This window comes from Lichenostomus cassidix, chromosome 3 (assembly GCF_008360975.1).
Source record: "Lichenostomus cassidix isolate B80296 chromosome 3, HeHo_3.0, whole genome shotgun sequence".
Taxonomy (NCBI): Eukaryota; Metazoa; Chordata; class Aves; order Passeriformes; family Meliphagidae; genus Lichenostomus; species Lichenostomus cassidix.
The window spans coordinates 108,446,262-108,462,013 of record NC_139483.1 but is presented as its reverse complement, the minus strand read 5'-3'; the positions used below and the strand labels follow the sequence as shown (position 1 = coordinate 108,462,013).

The 15,752-nt window shown below is 42.7% G+C and overlaps 1 protein-coding gene across 2 annotated transcripts in view; it reads right to left on the bottom strand.

The window, feature by feature from the left end:
- Positions 1-15,455, bottom strand: part of TFAP2D (transcription factor AP-2 delta) — a 53,267-nt gene extending 37,812 nt beyond the window's left edge. Inside the window, exons 1-3 of one of the 2 annotated variants that reach the window (XM_085057084.1) lie at positions 14,709-15,453; positions 14,051-14,548; positions 10,468-10,528 (exon numbers count right to left, since the gene is read on the bottom strand). In XM_085057084.1, the coding sequence (XP_084913210.1) occupies positions 10,468-10,528; positions 14,051-14,515 (526 nt within the window). In that variant the 5' untranslated portion in view covers positions 14,516-14,548; positions 14,709-15,453. Of the gene's footprint in view, positions 1-10,467; positions 10,529-14,050 lie in introns of both variants that reach the window. The other variant, XM_085057083.1, reaches the window with a different exon arrangement.
- Between the last annotated feature and the right edge of the window lie 297 nt (positions 15,456-15,752).

Genomic DNA, 15,752 nt, shown 5'->3' with positions numbered 1-15,752 from the left:
AAAAAAAAAGAGCTGCATATGACAGTGATATAAGATATAATATAATTCAATGCACTACTAGAAGGAGTTCAGATGGTTTATGCGAGGATGATGTTATAAAGACCTTCTCAGAAAGGAATTAATCTCCGCTCATCATTCATGCTTAAAAAAAGCATACTGTACCTTTTAAGATGCCCTGATAATTACTATTTTTCCTGTGAATACCTTAATCTTTTTTAACTACAAGAGCTCACTTTGTTATGCTTAAAAATTTTAGTTTCTAACCTGAATTCTATACTGAGAATAGAATAGAATAGAATAGAATGGAATAGAATAAAATAGAATAGAATAGATTTTTTTTAAAAAAAGCTCACTTTAGGTAAGGTCCTACACCTTTTTCTATCATCTTACACATGCACTCCCTCTGAAAATTAAGGTGACTCTGTTCCACTTCTCACAGAGACAGACTGAAGGGTGAACCTTCATTAAATGCAGACTATTGCTTGCTTACATAAGGCAAACAGAATTTCTTTCCAAATATTTCAGCTCTTGAAGGTATATTTAAACATTTGTGCTGACAGCAACACCAGAAAAGAACATCTCTTGGTATCAATCCCAGATGGGTGAGATCCCAACTCAGAACAGCAGGGTATTTTATGACTTCTAATTATGTTCCAGGGCAGATATTAGTGTCCACTTCTTAGACAGGATATAGAGACAAATCGTGCATCACCAAAATACAGACACATCAAGGGCACTGATGCACATTTTTACGCAGCTCAAAGTTACAATTAATGAGCTCATCCACTCAAGCACAGAAATCTGGCGCCACACGCCTGAAATAATTTTGGGTCTGTGTTGTTTTGGTGTTTGGGTTTTCTTTGGTGGATTTTTTTTTTTTTTACAGAAACCTGTAAATATTTTTCAAGCAACGTTTTTAAACTTCTGGTCTGTCAGGTACATTTGTGAAGAGTGTTAACACTGAGTAGATCTGTTTGTTTGGCATCTGCCACACAATGCACATACACACGTGAATATATATATACGTGTCAAGAAAACAGTAGCACTGTGTACATATTTATTTACTTCAATGAGTCTGTAGATTTTATAACGAGTGAGACTGTACTGAAATCAGTGTCATATTAAAGTTCATCTCCTTGCCAGGTTAAGCTAGTATGTGCACCCTTTATGCCAGATAAATAATTGTTCCTTTAATCCAAAAACCTGTTACCCTGCAGCTGCTCCTACCCTAACCAGAATTTACTGCAACACTCCTCATTACTATTTGGTAGAAAGTTGCTTACAGCCTAAAATGTTTTAAAATATCATGCCTATGTGATCTAAAACAAAGCAATTCCAGGTAAACCAGGTGTGGGTTAAAAGTAAAAGAAAACAGCAGGTCTAGGTCATTTGCTTTCCAGAAACATGGGGAACAAGTAGCAAATTACAAGAAGGTAAAATCTATTGCAATAATTATTTCACTATATTAATTATTCATTGACACAGCAACAGAGAGCGGTGTGGTGCTTCCTAGATGAAGATATGTCTTTGTCACAAATAGTCTCCATTTTTGAAGGCATGAATTTCCTACCCCAAACACCACCTTGGAGAGGAGATGGATTAAATCCTGGCCTTTACACCATGTGGTAAACAGAAAAAGGGATGGAGTGCTGCTGGAAAGAGAGAGGAAAGGAGAAGGGCAACCACACAGGAAGAAGAAGGATTAAGTTTCTTGCCAAACACACATGCTTCAGTGTATTCCTTCCTTCTGATCATGTGTCAGAGTGGACAAATGATTTTGTGAAGCAGCTCAATATTAAGACCACAGCATAATATATAAATAAACAGCAGTGGCAACAACCAGCTTTTTTTCCCCATCAACACAATGTCACTGTAGGTGCTGTTGGAAAAGTAAATCTGCACTTAGTGGTTGAGCCAGTCTTGTCATAACAAAGTATTTGAGAGGTGTTATGCTAAGACACCAGCAGGAGAAGCAGAAAAAATGTCCTCAAAAATATAGTGGAAAAAATGCCTTTTGTGAGTTTAGGAGTTCAACCTGGATATCCCTATTCCTCTTACCAGTTTTTACTGGCTTTGGAAATTTTTACAGACTAGTTTCTGGTGCAATGATACATAAGACCCCCTCAGCTCATCAAATGAAGAGCCCCACGTGCAGGAACAGCAAAATAATGTGTCTGAGGTGTGCATGAAGAAGGGAAAGCTGTGGCCATTGCACCCTGACTGGTTATCCATGGCATTCATCCTACAGCAAAGCCAGGAAAAGGAAAAGGAGAGCAGTCAGTCTGTGAGATAACTATAGGATCATCCAGCTGATTGCCTCAGCAATGTTGTGCTCTGACTACCATGTGAAATGGGACTGTGAATGTTAAGAAGACTCTTTTTAGTACAACTGTTTATTCCCATAGGGAAGTGATTATGTGGTCTGGTCTGACCTCATCTGTGCCATAAGATAATATTTTGGAGATGATTGTAAACGGTGATGGTTTTGCTCTTACAGCCACAGAGGTCTGAAAACACAGGCAGGACAAGATTTAGATGAAGGGAGAATTATGTTTTATATTGGAACTGATAGGTTAGGAAAAAAAAAAGAAGGGAAGCTTTCAGGCACTCAATCCCTTCTTTAGGGCTTCTCTTTCATCCAACTCTATTCAAATACTTCTTTATTCATGACAGAGTTTTATTCTCTGATCTGTCATCTTTATGTTGATTTCAATAAATGTGGTTGGTCACAAGATAAAAATGGGTGGGAAAGAGAGAAGCTTTGTGCAGCTGACCTCATCTATGAGAAAGACTGAGGACCCAAAACTGCCATATACTGAATCTCCAAATCACCTCAAGAGATTATATATAACCTGATCTAATTAAAAATATTCCTGCTCATTGCAAAATGTTGGACTAGATGACCTTTAAAGGTCTCTTCCAACACAAAATATTCTATGATTCTAATCTATGATTATTTTTAAGTGGCCTGAGGGAGAGGAATGACAAAAGACTGAGCTCATTTTTGTTAGTCTACTTTGGAGGCCCAATCCTTTTCTTTCTCAGTGACTGATTCATGTTCAACACAATGTCCTCCTTCCCGAGAACTCTGCTTTTTCTTTGTTTCCCAAGCCTAATAAGAACAAAAGTTAGGCTATGTAATACTGGAAAAGGTAATCTAAGCAAATATCGGGAGAGTATTTTCCCTTCCTTATTCCTGTCTCCCCATCAAATAGCACATGTCAGTACAAAATGCCAACACAAGCTGATGATGGGTTGTGCAGATGACAGCAGAGAGAACAGAGCCATGCTCTAACCCACCAGTCTTGTCAACACAATGAAAATCCCAATAATGCACGTGGTGAGGAGAGTTTGGTCTGTTTGGGTTGTAGGTTCTCTTTGTACAGATGAAGAGAACAATAGGGTGGCTGGAGGGTGGTGGTTTAGTCTGGTTTATTTACTCGGGCACCTGCTGAAATGCAAAGCTCCCTTACACCATCCGAGTTAAATATTTGTGTATCCTTTCATTGATAAAACCAATATTCTGGTATATTTTTTATACTTTCCGTAAGCAATGTTTTTGTTTTATCAGGAATGAGGGGGAGAAATATCTGTCAATGTTACTAGATGGATTTTACACTTTAAATACAATTTTTTAAAATGTGTGTCTATAATTTTGTACAGATACACACATCTTTACACTCTGCAAGGTCATTTTTAATTTGTTAATTATAACAGCCACAATATGATGAGTATTTTATATTCATTCAAGGCAACATAGTCCCTTTCTCCAAGATATTCACCTGTAAATGTCATGCACCTATATGAGGAAACATCATAATACACTGGTGACAATGCTGCAGAAGTGCTGCTTATTTTTTTTCCAGGATATACACATTTGTGTACTTGTGTACGTTAAGTATAAGCACGCCTGAATGTTGACAAATTGATCTTATATAAAATATTAATACCACACTATGCTTTTTATTAGTCTATTATTTATATCTGCAGGTGCTGTTTTTGGGAGTCTCCAGCTTACAATATATTTTCTGCCCTGTGCTGAAATTCTGGCAAGTTTACAATACATTACAAAATGAAGACATTAGAATCTGACTCTCCTTAGATTCTTCTTCCCCTATCATACAGCAAATGTAAGAAAACATTTCTCAGTACAGAGTTTATCAGTACTGTTTAATCCCATTTCCATTTCCAAGAGGTTTGTAAGCAATTTAAAATGTTCTCCAAATTATCCTCACATGACCCAGTCATTAATACCAGGAGCTAAATATTCAAAACTCTAAAACTCGTCTACATTTGTCAGGAAAATTGAGAAGTACAGGGTTAGGGGTTTTTTTTCCCAGTTATTCTTTTGGTTTCATTTAAGTTAACAAAGTTTGCATCATGTTAGTAGCCACATAAACTAGCTGATTCCATGAACAGAAACAATTCCGAGATGTGCCTCACTGCAACATTCCTGCCAAGAAAACAAAGACATGCCTGCATGCAGATAACATGGGCAGTTTTTAAATATAAACCAAAAGATTCAGTAAGAGTGGGGGTATCACCAGCAGTTTTTAAGACCACCCTCTTACCTACACTGCGTTTTAAGGATATTAAGAGCAGTAAGAGTTTTAAGCGTAAACAATGTTAAAAAAATAGCTTGGGAAAAGCAAGGTGGAAAACAGAATAATACAAATAAGGGGGATTTTTACAGGAAACCAACTTTAAAGATTGCATGAACATGTAAAAGAATCTCATGCACCCAGGACCAGCCCTCCATTATCGAAGTGTATCAGCAGGATATCTCACACAGGAGAACTTCTACAGCTCCCGGGCTGAGGGAGAAGATCCAAATCAGACCCAAAAGAAAAGACATCTGCTTCATTCCTCTTTCCTATAGGCAAGCCATAGGAACTAATCAGCACTTTCCAATGCCTCTCCAGGCTCTCTTTGCACCAGTGGCTTGGGAAAACCGCTGAGCACTGCTGGCCAGTGCCTGTGACCCTGTGCTGGCTCCTGCAGGACCAAGGCTTGGGCAGGCTGTGTGTGGTGTGGGTTGTGTGTGTGAAGGTGTGGTGAAGGTTTGAGGCTGTGCCCGAGGTGCCCCACGAATGGGGCAGAGCGAGTGGTGTTGAAGAGGGAATCTGTCTCAGGAGCCACTGGCTGGTTTTGTGTCGTGTGTGTGTTGTGTGTATGTTGTGTGTGTGTTGTGTGTCCACTTGTCATGTGCTTCTACACACTTTTCTTTCAGTGTGTGTGGTGGATTTTATGGGATTCCAAGGGCAGCCCATGCACATCCCGTGTGCACCAAAATTTCTCCAAAATTTCTGCCGAGGCAGGCAAAGCTGGGACGGTGCACATCACGACAGCTCACAGCTCGAAATGGAGCAAAGTAAGGTAGAAAAGATACAATACATAACTTCTACCCCAGCAGGAATGGGGAGAAGCACAGAGTCCCAAAATGGGTGGGAACCCAGTCCAGGGACTTTCCATCACCTTACTGTCCACAGCCAGAAAATACCCTTTTTGTAGGTCATCAGGGAAAACAAACAAACAAACGACCCAAAAAAAAAAAGAAAATCCCCCCAAACCAAGCAAACCTCAGACAAACAAAACCTCACCGAAAGATCAAACCCAAAGAAAACAAACCATCAAGCAAACAAACAAAAAAAGCTCTCAAAACCCAGCCTAATCTCTTCACCAAAGTTCTCCCAAAGGTCTGACCGAGGCCAGGAGAGGAGAATGATGCTGGCCCCAATCCCTCCCGGCCCGACAGAGTGTCCGGGCAGAGCCCGTCAAACCCGCTGCTCAACCCGCTCTGTCCCCTTCCCCAGCCCCAAACTCCTGGCGAGCTGGAAGTCGCCGAATGATTTGGCTTTAGTCGGCTGGAGATTATCTCAGCTGGAGCCGCGAAAGCCATTAATTAAGCCAGCTATTTAGGATTTTAATGCGATTTAAATTGGCCCTTGGAACAGAAAAGGAAAGAAGAGAAAAGAAGAAGACAACAGCACTAATGACAGCGCGTTAAGATCTGAACACAATGATGGGCTATTACAGCAGTCCCGAGGCTCTTGTAAGGTTCAGAAGAGCCGGGAAAAGGGAAGGAAGAGGCCAACAAAGGGAAGACAAGGAGGTGATCTGCCCTACCCTCGGTGGGCTCCAGGCTCAGCCGCAGGGATGGATCCCCGTCCGGCTCACCGAGTCCTGGAGCTGCCGGGTGGCTTTAGGGACCTGGAGGGGACACGGCCGGGCTCTGGAGGGGTGCTGGGGGCAGTGAGGGTCTTTAGGCAATACTCAGGGAATAGAGGAGGACAAGACTGGCCAGGGAACCCCAGTCGGTTTGCCAGAGCAGGGGACAGCAAGGTGAAGGGACATGTCTTGAAGGTGTTTTTCAAACCAAGTTTTTCTTTGGTTCTATAGTTCTGTGTCCCAAGTGCCCATTTCTTCACCCGCGGTGCCTGGTGAGGTGGTAACACCCCAGCACCCTAATTTTTCCTCTTTGGTTTCCACAGAGAACAGCACGGGAGAAGATTCTCCTGGGGCGAGGTGCAAAGTCCTCAGCCCCTGCCTTCACCCGCCTCCTCCAACCTCCTGCCCAGAGCCTCATCCCTAATGACTGAGTCCTTAGGAGGTAGTTTCGAGTGTCAAAAATTAAAATTAGAATGGGGGAGAGGATCAAGACTCAGAGAGTGCCTTTCAAATGAGAGGTGATACCACGACTAAGTACATAAAAGGCAGAGGCGAAAAAGGGGAGCGTCTTTCTCCAGATTTTATTGGTAGACTTTATGGTGACTGATGCTTGAGCTTTTAAGATGAGGGTGCTTATTTTCTTTTATTCTTTCTTTCTTTCTTTTTTCTTCGTCTTTTTCTTCCTTTTTTTTTTAATCAAATAAGATCTGAGGTTTGTTCCTAGCCATGCACTAATGCATTCGGATGTCAGTCACCTCTAAGCGATTTGACAAACTCAAGATCTCTTAAAACGTACAGAGTTCAGATCATATTAATTCCCCAAAAATGTTTTGATTCAAAGTAGTTTGTATTTTATGTTGCCAAGGGCAATCGAAAAAGAGCTATTGCCGATAGGTTGGCCCTTCTCTCTTCATGGCCCAGAGGCGATAGCAGTATTTAAGCTTCTGAAATTAGCCTGGGGCAGGAACGATGGATGATCACAAAGCGAAACAAGAGCTTTTTTTGGAGTTTGCCATCTCGATTTCATAAAACGATGCAGGCCAAATGTCACCGTGTTGTCTTTTTAATCCAAATATATGGAGGTGAGGACATCAAGCCTGCATACACTTCATGTCCAAGGGATGGGGAAGGGATGGGTGTGGAAGGGGGCTTGGATGGCATTTTAAAAAGAAGTATGTAGGTCCTCCCTCCCTTCTCCCCCCCCCAAAAAAAAAAAAAATCAAAAAGAGAGAAAGAAAGGAAAAGAGAAAGGGAAAAATCAAACGGGAATCAGGTTATTCTGCTTTTAAAATGGCAACCTAGAGAGGAATTAAAAGGGAATGGTATGTAATAAAAGCCTGAGACGATTAATAAGAAAGTATAAGAGGGGAGGGATTTTTTTAATGATTAAAAAACACAGACGACTCCTGTAAATAGAAGCTTCATTTCTTCAAGTGATTTCTTTTGAAACGAGCGATCTGAATATTCAACTTTAAGGCAAAGCTCCACTCTGTATGTACAACATTAATATGATCTCTGCAGAATTTGGTACTCAGAAATATTAACATATCAAAGCCGCTGCCTGAGGCTAGAGAAGCTATCGATACACGAGCAGTAGGAAAAGTAAAGATTATTGGTTCTGATGGTTAGAGCAGGGAAGCTCCGGGCTAAATCCTGCACACCATTAACTGAAAGTGATAGCATGGGGATCTCTGCCCTGGAATCGGTGGCAAATATTTTCTCTAGCTAGTAATTAGCTCGCCAGCACCTAAGCCTTGCAAAAATCTCTTACTTTCCGAGCCTCATTAAAAGCAAACACCAAATCACTGCACTAAACAATCTAGAAAGCAGCTGGTATGTGCAATGGCAGCCAGAGCTGGAAGCAGGGAAGAGCCATGTTTGTGATGTTTGTCATTCCCATCAGTATTATTACCTGGACTGCAAACCATGACATTTTTTAGGGATTGTTTTTTGGTTTTTTTTTTTTTAGAGAGGACTAGGGAATGGTGTGCTCCTCTGGGAAAGTACTGGGAAGTTTTCTCTTTCTTTCTTTCTTTCTTTCTTTCTTTCTTTCTTTCTTTCTTTCTTTCTTTCTTTCTTTCTTTCTTTCTTTCCCTCTTTCTTTCCCTCTTTCATTCTTTCTCTCTCTCTTTTCCTTCCTTCCTTCCTTCCTTCCTTCCTTCCTTCCTTCCTTCCTTCCTTCCTTCCTTCCTTCCTTCCTTCCTTCCTTCCTTCCTTCCTTCCCCCCCTTTTACTCCTGCTACTGCATCTAAAACACTCAAATGCAACCTTGTACAAAATATATGTATATATTAGTGACAAAAAATAAAATAAAAAGTCTGACACGAGATGTTTAAAATATTAGGGAAGCCACTCTCGAGTTAATATATTCTTATTGATCTATTACTAGAAAAGGAGTGTGATTTATTCATACGGGATACTGTATAGCGCTTAGGCGCAGGATGTTTTGATTACTGCTAACACCTATCGCTTTTTTTGAAGTCGGACAAAATATTTATTATGTATTTTTAATATACATTTGAAACTTATACTCTTGCCTTTGATATCTTCCCAGAATATGCCAAGAAACAGATAGCAGTGCAGGAGTAGTTCAGCACTTAAATCAGGGTTCAGAAGACCTTGCATTTTCATGCTGGATTTCTTTTAGTATCAATCTTTAAATCCTTGAATAATTTGATCTCTTTAAGAAGAGAGAGAGAGAGGGGAAGAGAGAGACACCACTACCATCATCTGCACAGGTAATTGGAGTCTCCTTAAGAGGAGCTGGAGAGCTGAATAAACTGGAGTTGAGCTGAGCTGGGCTTTGAGCCGCCCTTCAACTGGGAAATGAGAACCGCCGTCAAACACGACAGACACAGACCCCAGCTGATGGGGACTCTGCCTGCCTCTCTTTCAGCTAACGATCTCCGCTTCTCGGAGGTCAGCTCTCGGAGCAAACCCGAAAGAATTAGCTCTCTTCCTAGGGATAATTATCCTTCTTCCTAGGGATAATTAGAACACGCTGAAATCCGAGAGACAAGGACTTGGGCAGGCGCAGGCAGCGGCGGCGGGGCAGGAGTTTGCTAGCTCCTCTGCCCAGCGTCCCGCCAGCGGTGCCAGGGGAGGGGACAGGAGATTTGGAGTCCCACCGAGTCCCCGAGCCCCTGTCCCTGTCCCTGTCCGGAGCCTTGGCTCCCCGCGGCGGCCAGGCGGGGCAGGGCGGAGCGGGGCGGCCGAGGGGAGCTGTCCCTTCAGCACCACCGCGACACCGCTGTCGCCTCCCCGTCCCGCCGCTCCCTCCGCCCGCTCTGCACAGCGCCGGGACAAGGTCCGGCCTGAGTCGCTGCAGGGACAGAGCCCCGCGCAAAGTCCCCTCCCCGGGGACAGAGGTGTGAGAGCCCTCTCCGCATCCCCGCCCACCACAGGGTGCGGGACTGGTGTTCCAGCAAGAAATAATTTTGGTTCAGTGGGACTAAAGTTTGTCTAGGAAAGAGATGGCTGAAAGCAGCTCCCTGCCGCAATAGTATCACGTCACCCAAAATGTTTCCTAAATATCTGTTTTTCTTGGTGGTTGTAAAGAATAAGGGGATAACAGCACAAGGAATGTGCAGTGTGAGAGGCTGAGTCGCCAAGTGTCCTCTCCCCGACTGCATTACGTGGTTAAATAGGGAACGAAAGGATGTGTTTAGGCTTGTAAGGAAAATGTGTTCCTACATTAGGCCTTTAGACCAGTGTTGTTTCTCGTCAGGGGAAATGACGATAATAACAAACTCCCCGGGACATTCAGATTTTGCAAATGCTGTAGAGACGCGTATTTAACACGAGTTCCAAACCTCTCCTCTAACTTTGATGTTCGATATTTACATTGACAGATGGTTATCAAATGAAGTGACACTCAAAAGCGACTTCCACACCGGTCTGTAGCGCTACCGAAACCACATTTCCAAAAAAACTCCTTCTTTTCCTCACACGAGATCAAACTGCCGATTTAACAGCCCGGCGCCAGGGAACACGTTTCTCAAACTATCAGGGATCATCCCGATTAAACGGGGAATGTTACACGGAGTCAGGAAAACTCTGAATTCAGCGGGAGTATCCGAGAGCTACGGAGGAACAGATCGTTTGTAAAGTGCAAATGGACTGCGAAATGTGAAGTGCTCTCAGCGAGTTTGAACGTACTTCTGACAAACGGCAAATTACCACTTTTTCGGCAGTAAATCCAAACTACGCTAAACAGTGAGGGAGGGAAAGACGGGGAGAGATGGAGAGGGATGCATGTTTACAAAAAACTGATAGACGCAAGTATTTGTAACCTCTTACCTCTTCTTATCACACCTCCTTGCCCGTTGAGTACAAGTCCACACTGGGCCTCCACTGAGCTCTTAAGTAATGAGGGGAAAACAAGGAAAGAAAGGAAAGAAAGAAATCAGACACAGAAACCCACGGAGAGATCACACAGCTTTTGCTTTGTTACATGACTCTCTCAGGAACGCTAGCTAAGGTGAACTGGAAAAACACAGCTACTTTCAGCGAACCCGAGTGAAATCCCCCCTCCATCCTGCCATCTGCCTCTACCCCACCAAACGCAGAACAATTTTCCTCTAGCTGCCATTTAAATACGAATTTATCCTGAACTGGGAACTTAGACCTGCAGTTACAGGGCAGGATAGACAGACAAACAAGTACTTTTGAGAGAAGTGTGTTCCCGCTCTACAGTTCCACTCACAAATGTAAAAATATCCTTTAGTGATTTGGTGTGTTTAGCGGTATATTTATATTCGGGCACACAGCTGAATTCACAGTTTTGCGACACGCATGGACCGACTTGGAAAGTGTGCACAGAAGTAGACAAAGAGCACAAACAACAGCTGACCTATTGGGCTTTGCCCGCTCCACAGAGTCGAGAGGGTGTTGTAACAATGCGTGTGTCCGCACATAGGTGGGGATGAATATGCATCTGTGCGCGCACACACACACACAGCCACCCTTGTGTGAGCGTGGGGTGAAGAACCATCAAAAAACCTGCCTAGGGCTTCTGCTGCACGTCCGAAGAGATCTCACTTCTTTATTCTCCCGTTACAAGGCTGATTATTTGGGGATCTTCGCCCTCCTTAATAAATATTTTTATTGGAGTGATAAAAGACTTGAAAGGGTTGGGTTTTCTTTGGGTTTTTCCTTATGTTGGGGTTAAAAAAACACAACAAACCAAACCTAAATCTTTGCCCAGTGGAAATGTGTTAAAGACGCATTTTCCTCTACAAACAAACGAGGTATTGGACATGAAAGAGGCCTTTAAGGGTGTTAACCTATTCAACAGCCCGTGAAGAGTTAAGTAAATGCGGAGAGAGTCGGTGCATAATAAAAACCCCACTTTACAAAACAATCTTTACAGTCCTGGCTCTCTCCCCCACTTTCACCATATTGGCGCTGGCCCTGTAAGACCTTCCTTTTCAAGGCCCTTTTTTATTTTAAGTGTTCTGCCTTAAAGTGATTATGAAATCAATATGAAAAAAACTTGGCGACTGAGCATAAATTAAAGCGGTGATGGGAAAAGGTGTGACAGTTTTCTTTGTTGCCCATGGAAAATCTTTTTAGGGCACTGAAAGATGCCACTCCAGCTCCAAGACTGTTTGCATCTGTTAGGCTGACTTAAACCGCCCTCGAAACTATTGGACATTCACTTAAAATTCTGTGCAGGGAAAAGTATATTTACATTTGTTGCATTTGAAATGAGGCATATGCTGATGAACGTTTTAAAAAGAAAGACTAAGGAGAAAGGGGAAGACTGGTTAGACCACAATTTTGGTTTAGAAGTATTTCTGTGCAGTCCTGTTTCTTCTCGCCACCAAAACGCTTCCCTCTAAGCCCGAAGTGATATTCGCGAGAGCCCAACTTTGTTCTGAATCATCTAAGTCCTAACAACAAACAGTTATATTTTCAACTTCTCACTGCTCAGGCTTTTTGATACCTCTGCACACTCCCTCTTGTGTTCGGAAAAAGAGGGAGGAGGAAAAATAAGGAAAAGTCTAAGTACAAAGACCTGAGTATTTTATTTGCTAATAAATTGTGATCGAAAAATTAATATTTTCCTAAGAAAAGCTGTTGATTTTCTTCTTGGTTAAATAAATAAGAAGAGACTGTGCCTCTAGCAGCTTAACCAACCTTTTTTTTCCTTTTTTTTTTTTTTAAAGGGAAACATGTTGTTTGGTCGGATGACATTGCATAAATGACCAGTTGAATGGCACTAAGTCGAAAATTGGATAAACTATGGTGCTTTTTTGCCCAGGACTTAGGCATTGTCTGCTGTCTTGCAAACGTTCCTAATCCCCTCTTTTGAAAAATACAAGGCTTTGTGCCTGCCAAAGAAAAAAAATTTGTACAGATACAAAAAAATCAGCAGCAGACGTGGTTATAAAAAGGAGTAAATAGGTTTTAGTTGGGGTTGAGCAGTGAATGGCAGATTTTTTTTTTTTTTTGAGGGAGGTAACATAAGGAGATCCTTGTGAAAAATGTAAACAAAAAAAATGGCCAGAGAGGATAAAATTATATAGTGAATTTTAGTGGCGAAAACTAGGTTTAAATAGCTAGGGTTTCCCCATCTGAGGTACAAAAGATAACATTCTTTGTTGTTTGGTTTATTTTCCTCCTAGAAAAAAAAGGGGGGGAAAAAAAGATTTCTTTTCCCTTGTATAAATAGATATTTTTGGATGATTTTTTTTCGTGCCTTGATTTTAAGGCAAGAAAATAAACATTCTTAATTTTATAAACTTCGGGTTGATTTTTCCCCCCAAGCCTTTGACCGCTACATCTTTTTGGAAAGACCAACATAATCAGCTTTGTATGCCAGGGAGAGAGGGATGGGGGAAAAGTAAGTACAGTAAATACGGTCCCGTTTTGTCTCTCCCTGCTGATGGTGAAGCCCTGAGTTCTTCAGCTCGTCGGGAGAAGAAGGAAGGTTTGCTTTTGATTTGGGGCACATTTCGTAATGGGGGTTAAATACAGGACGGCGTTGTTTGCAGTTTTGGAAACCAATTTCCTTTAAGCAACCGGCTCAGTTTAGCGGAGGTGAATTTTTAGCGCGTGGGAAAGAATTTCTGAGCGGATAAAGCTGAGCTTTTGGTACATAGAAATAGAAATTTTTAATGGGTTCAGGTGTCGGTTAGGGTGGAGTCGATGAATGATTAGATAGCTAGACAGCTGAATTTAGCTTTATCTGATTTATCTCTCACCCTATTAACACCTACATCACATTTTGCGAGGCATTTTTATCATTCTGACTTTCTGACCAACATTTATTCCCGTTTATCTCTTTCCTCCCTCATATCTGGGAAGGTTTGCCTTTGTACGTCTGTCGGAAAGCAGATTTATTTCCTGCCCTGCCTTTTTTCTCTTTTCCTGCTCCATGCTTTCCTTAAATCATTTGCCTGCTCTGTCGCTGCGGAGTGTTCCGTGCGCCGAAAGCAAGGGAAAGTTTAGGAAAAACAAGAAGAAGGACTTGGTCTGGTTTTGTTTGGGTTCTGTGAGGCTGGCACACGCACTCTCACCCCGAAATCTCCGGGGGACCCCCACGGTCTGAGCCATCACAGAGACACAACCCACGCGGCAAAGGCAGGAGCGAGGTTATTTCTGTTTAATTTGTTTATTTGGCCAAAGAAGATAATTTGTTTGTTTGAGGGGTTTTTTTGTTTTTTTCTTTTTTTTTTCCTCCCCTTCCACATATTTTTCGTGCTGCTACTAATCTGGAGAGGACTGGTTCTGGGTCGGATTTGGGATGAATCTTCCCTCCTTTGTATGAGCTATTCCGAGCAGAGGAAAATGGGGGTGGGGGAGTTGGGGGTGGGGGGGTCCAGGGCAGGGGGAGGGGAGAGGAAAGTACCTCGAAAGGAGATCGCATGCTATTTACCTGCAAATCGTCTGCTCCCGAGGCTGCAAGCCCGAGGCTTGGTCCTGGCAGGAGTCTTTGATCTGGATGCATCCCATATTGGGATCCATGGCTCATAAGAGACAGGTCGTGGCGGCGGTAAGCATCTAAGCACCCCAGCTCTCTCCTCTGCTCGTCCAAGCAAGAGGACTTGAGTGCCCGCGCATTGTGCAGGTTGATAAAATCAGTGGGTTCTCCATGGTGGATCTGCTGGTAATATTGCTGGGAGTGGTGGAGAGAGTTCAAGGAGTAAGCGTCGGGGTTGACTGCCGGGTGGCTGTGTTGGAACTCGTAGTGGAAGGACTGGTGGTGCAGTGGGGTGTACTGGTGGTTAGTGGAGAAGTACGGGGAGGCGAACTCGGTGCCCGTGGTAGAGTAAGTGAGAGGAGATGAGGAGGAATAGGCGACGGTCGAGTTGGCCACAGACTCCAGGCATCCAAGCTGCATCAAACGGTAACTGTTTGATCCGTCATGACGTATCTGAAAGGAAGAAGTGAAAAGAAGACCCCAAAACTGGAGGTTTGTCATTGAAAACCCCGGGTACGGTTCTTCCAAGCACGCTGTCCTGCATAGCTTCTCCCCCTGCAGAAGCGTCTAAGCCTGCGAGCGGCAACCCCAGCAACAAAAGATCCTTTCCTACCTTGGGCTGGTGCCATAAAGATCTGTTCAAAAAATCATAAACAGCCCAGCCTGCCCTTAATACTGTCAAGCGAAAAGAGTCCACGCACTGAAATAAAAACTATCTGTCTGTCTGTCTATCTATCTATCCATCTATCCATCCATCTATCTATCTATCTATCCATCCACCTCCTGATCACAGCTGTAATATCTGGGGCTGACATAAAAAAAAGTCATCAAACAGAGGAAACTACCGAGAATACACACAAGTCCCGTCCCTATGTTAAAGTGTTGCACATTGAGAAAGCTTTACCGCCTGCTTGCCTTCCTTTCTTCCTTCCCTTCCTTCCCTTCCTTCTCTTCCTCCCCTTCCCTTCTTTTTTTTTTTTTTTTGAACCCCTATTTTTCTTTCTTTTTAAAATAACGAATCAGATCCAAAATTCCCCCCCTCTTTTCCCTGCGTTTCGAAAGAAAGGAGAGTCCTGCTTTTTAGCGAGAACTCCCCATTCCTGGCGAGCTGGTGGTGATTTCTCTCCACTTCATTATATTATTAGGGGTATTATTCTGATTTTCGTTCTGGCAACGGTTTTAACGTGGTAATGAGTTGCCCTTGCTGGCGACAGATGTCATAACGAATTTTCTCTCTATACTTCTTTAAGTTATCTCTGAAGCCGGATTATAATTAAACGTAACGGTCCAATATGGATTTTAAAAAAATGGAAACAACCACACAGGCACATACACACACACATATGCACACACACGCACACACACATCCACACACACGCGCGCACACACACACACACACTCACACACACAAAATACCTCTGCATCGTGGACGAGACCTGGAAAGGTAGTTGACATTTTTTGGTTCTCCGGAAAAAAAAAAAAAAAAAAAGGAAAGAGGAAAAACCCCAACTCTGGATAAAACTCCCCTCTCCAAATTAAAAAAAAAAAAAAAGGAAAAATTTGAAAAATCCAAAGTTCATGTATTTCCCCAATTTTTTTTAGAAAAAATCTCTACAGACAGAGAGAATTTGCAATGTATCTGCATAGATCAGATCTC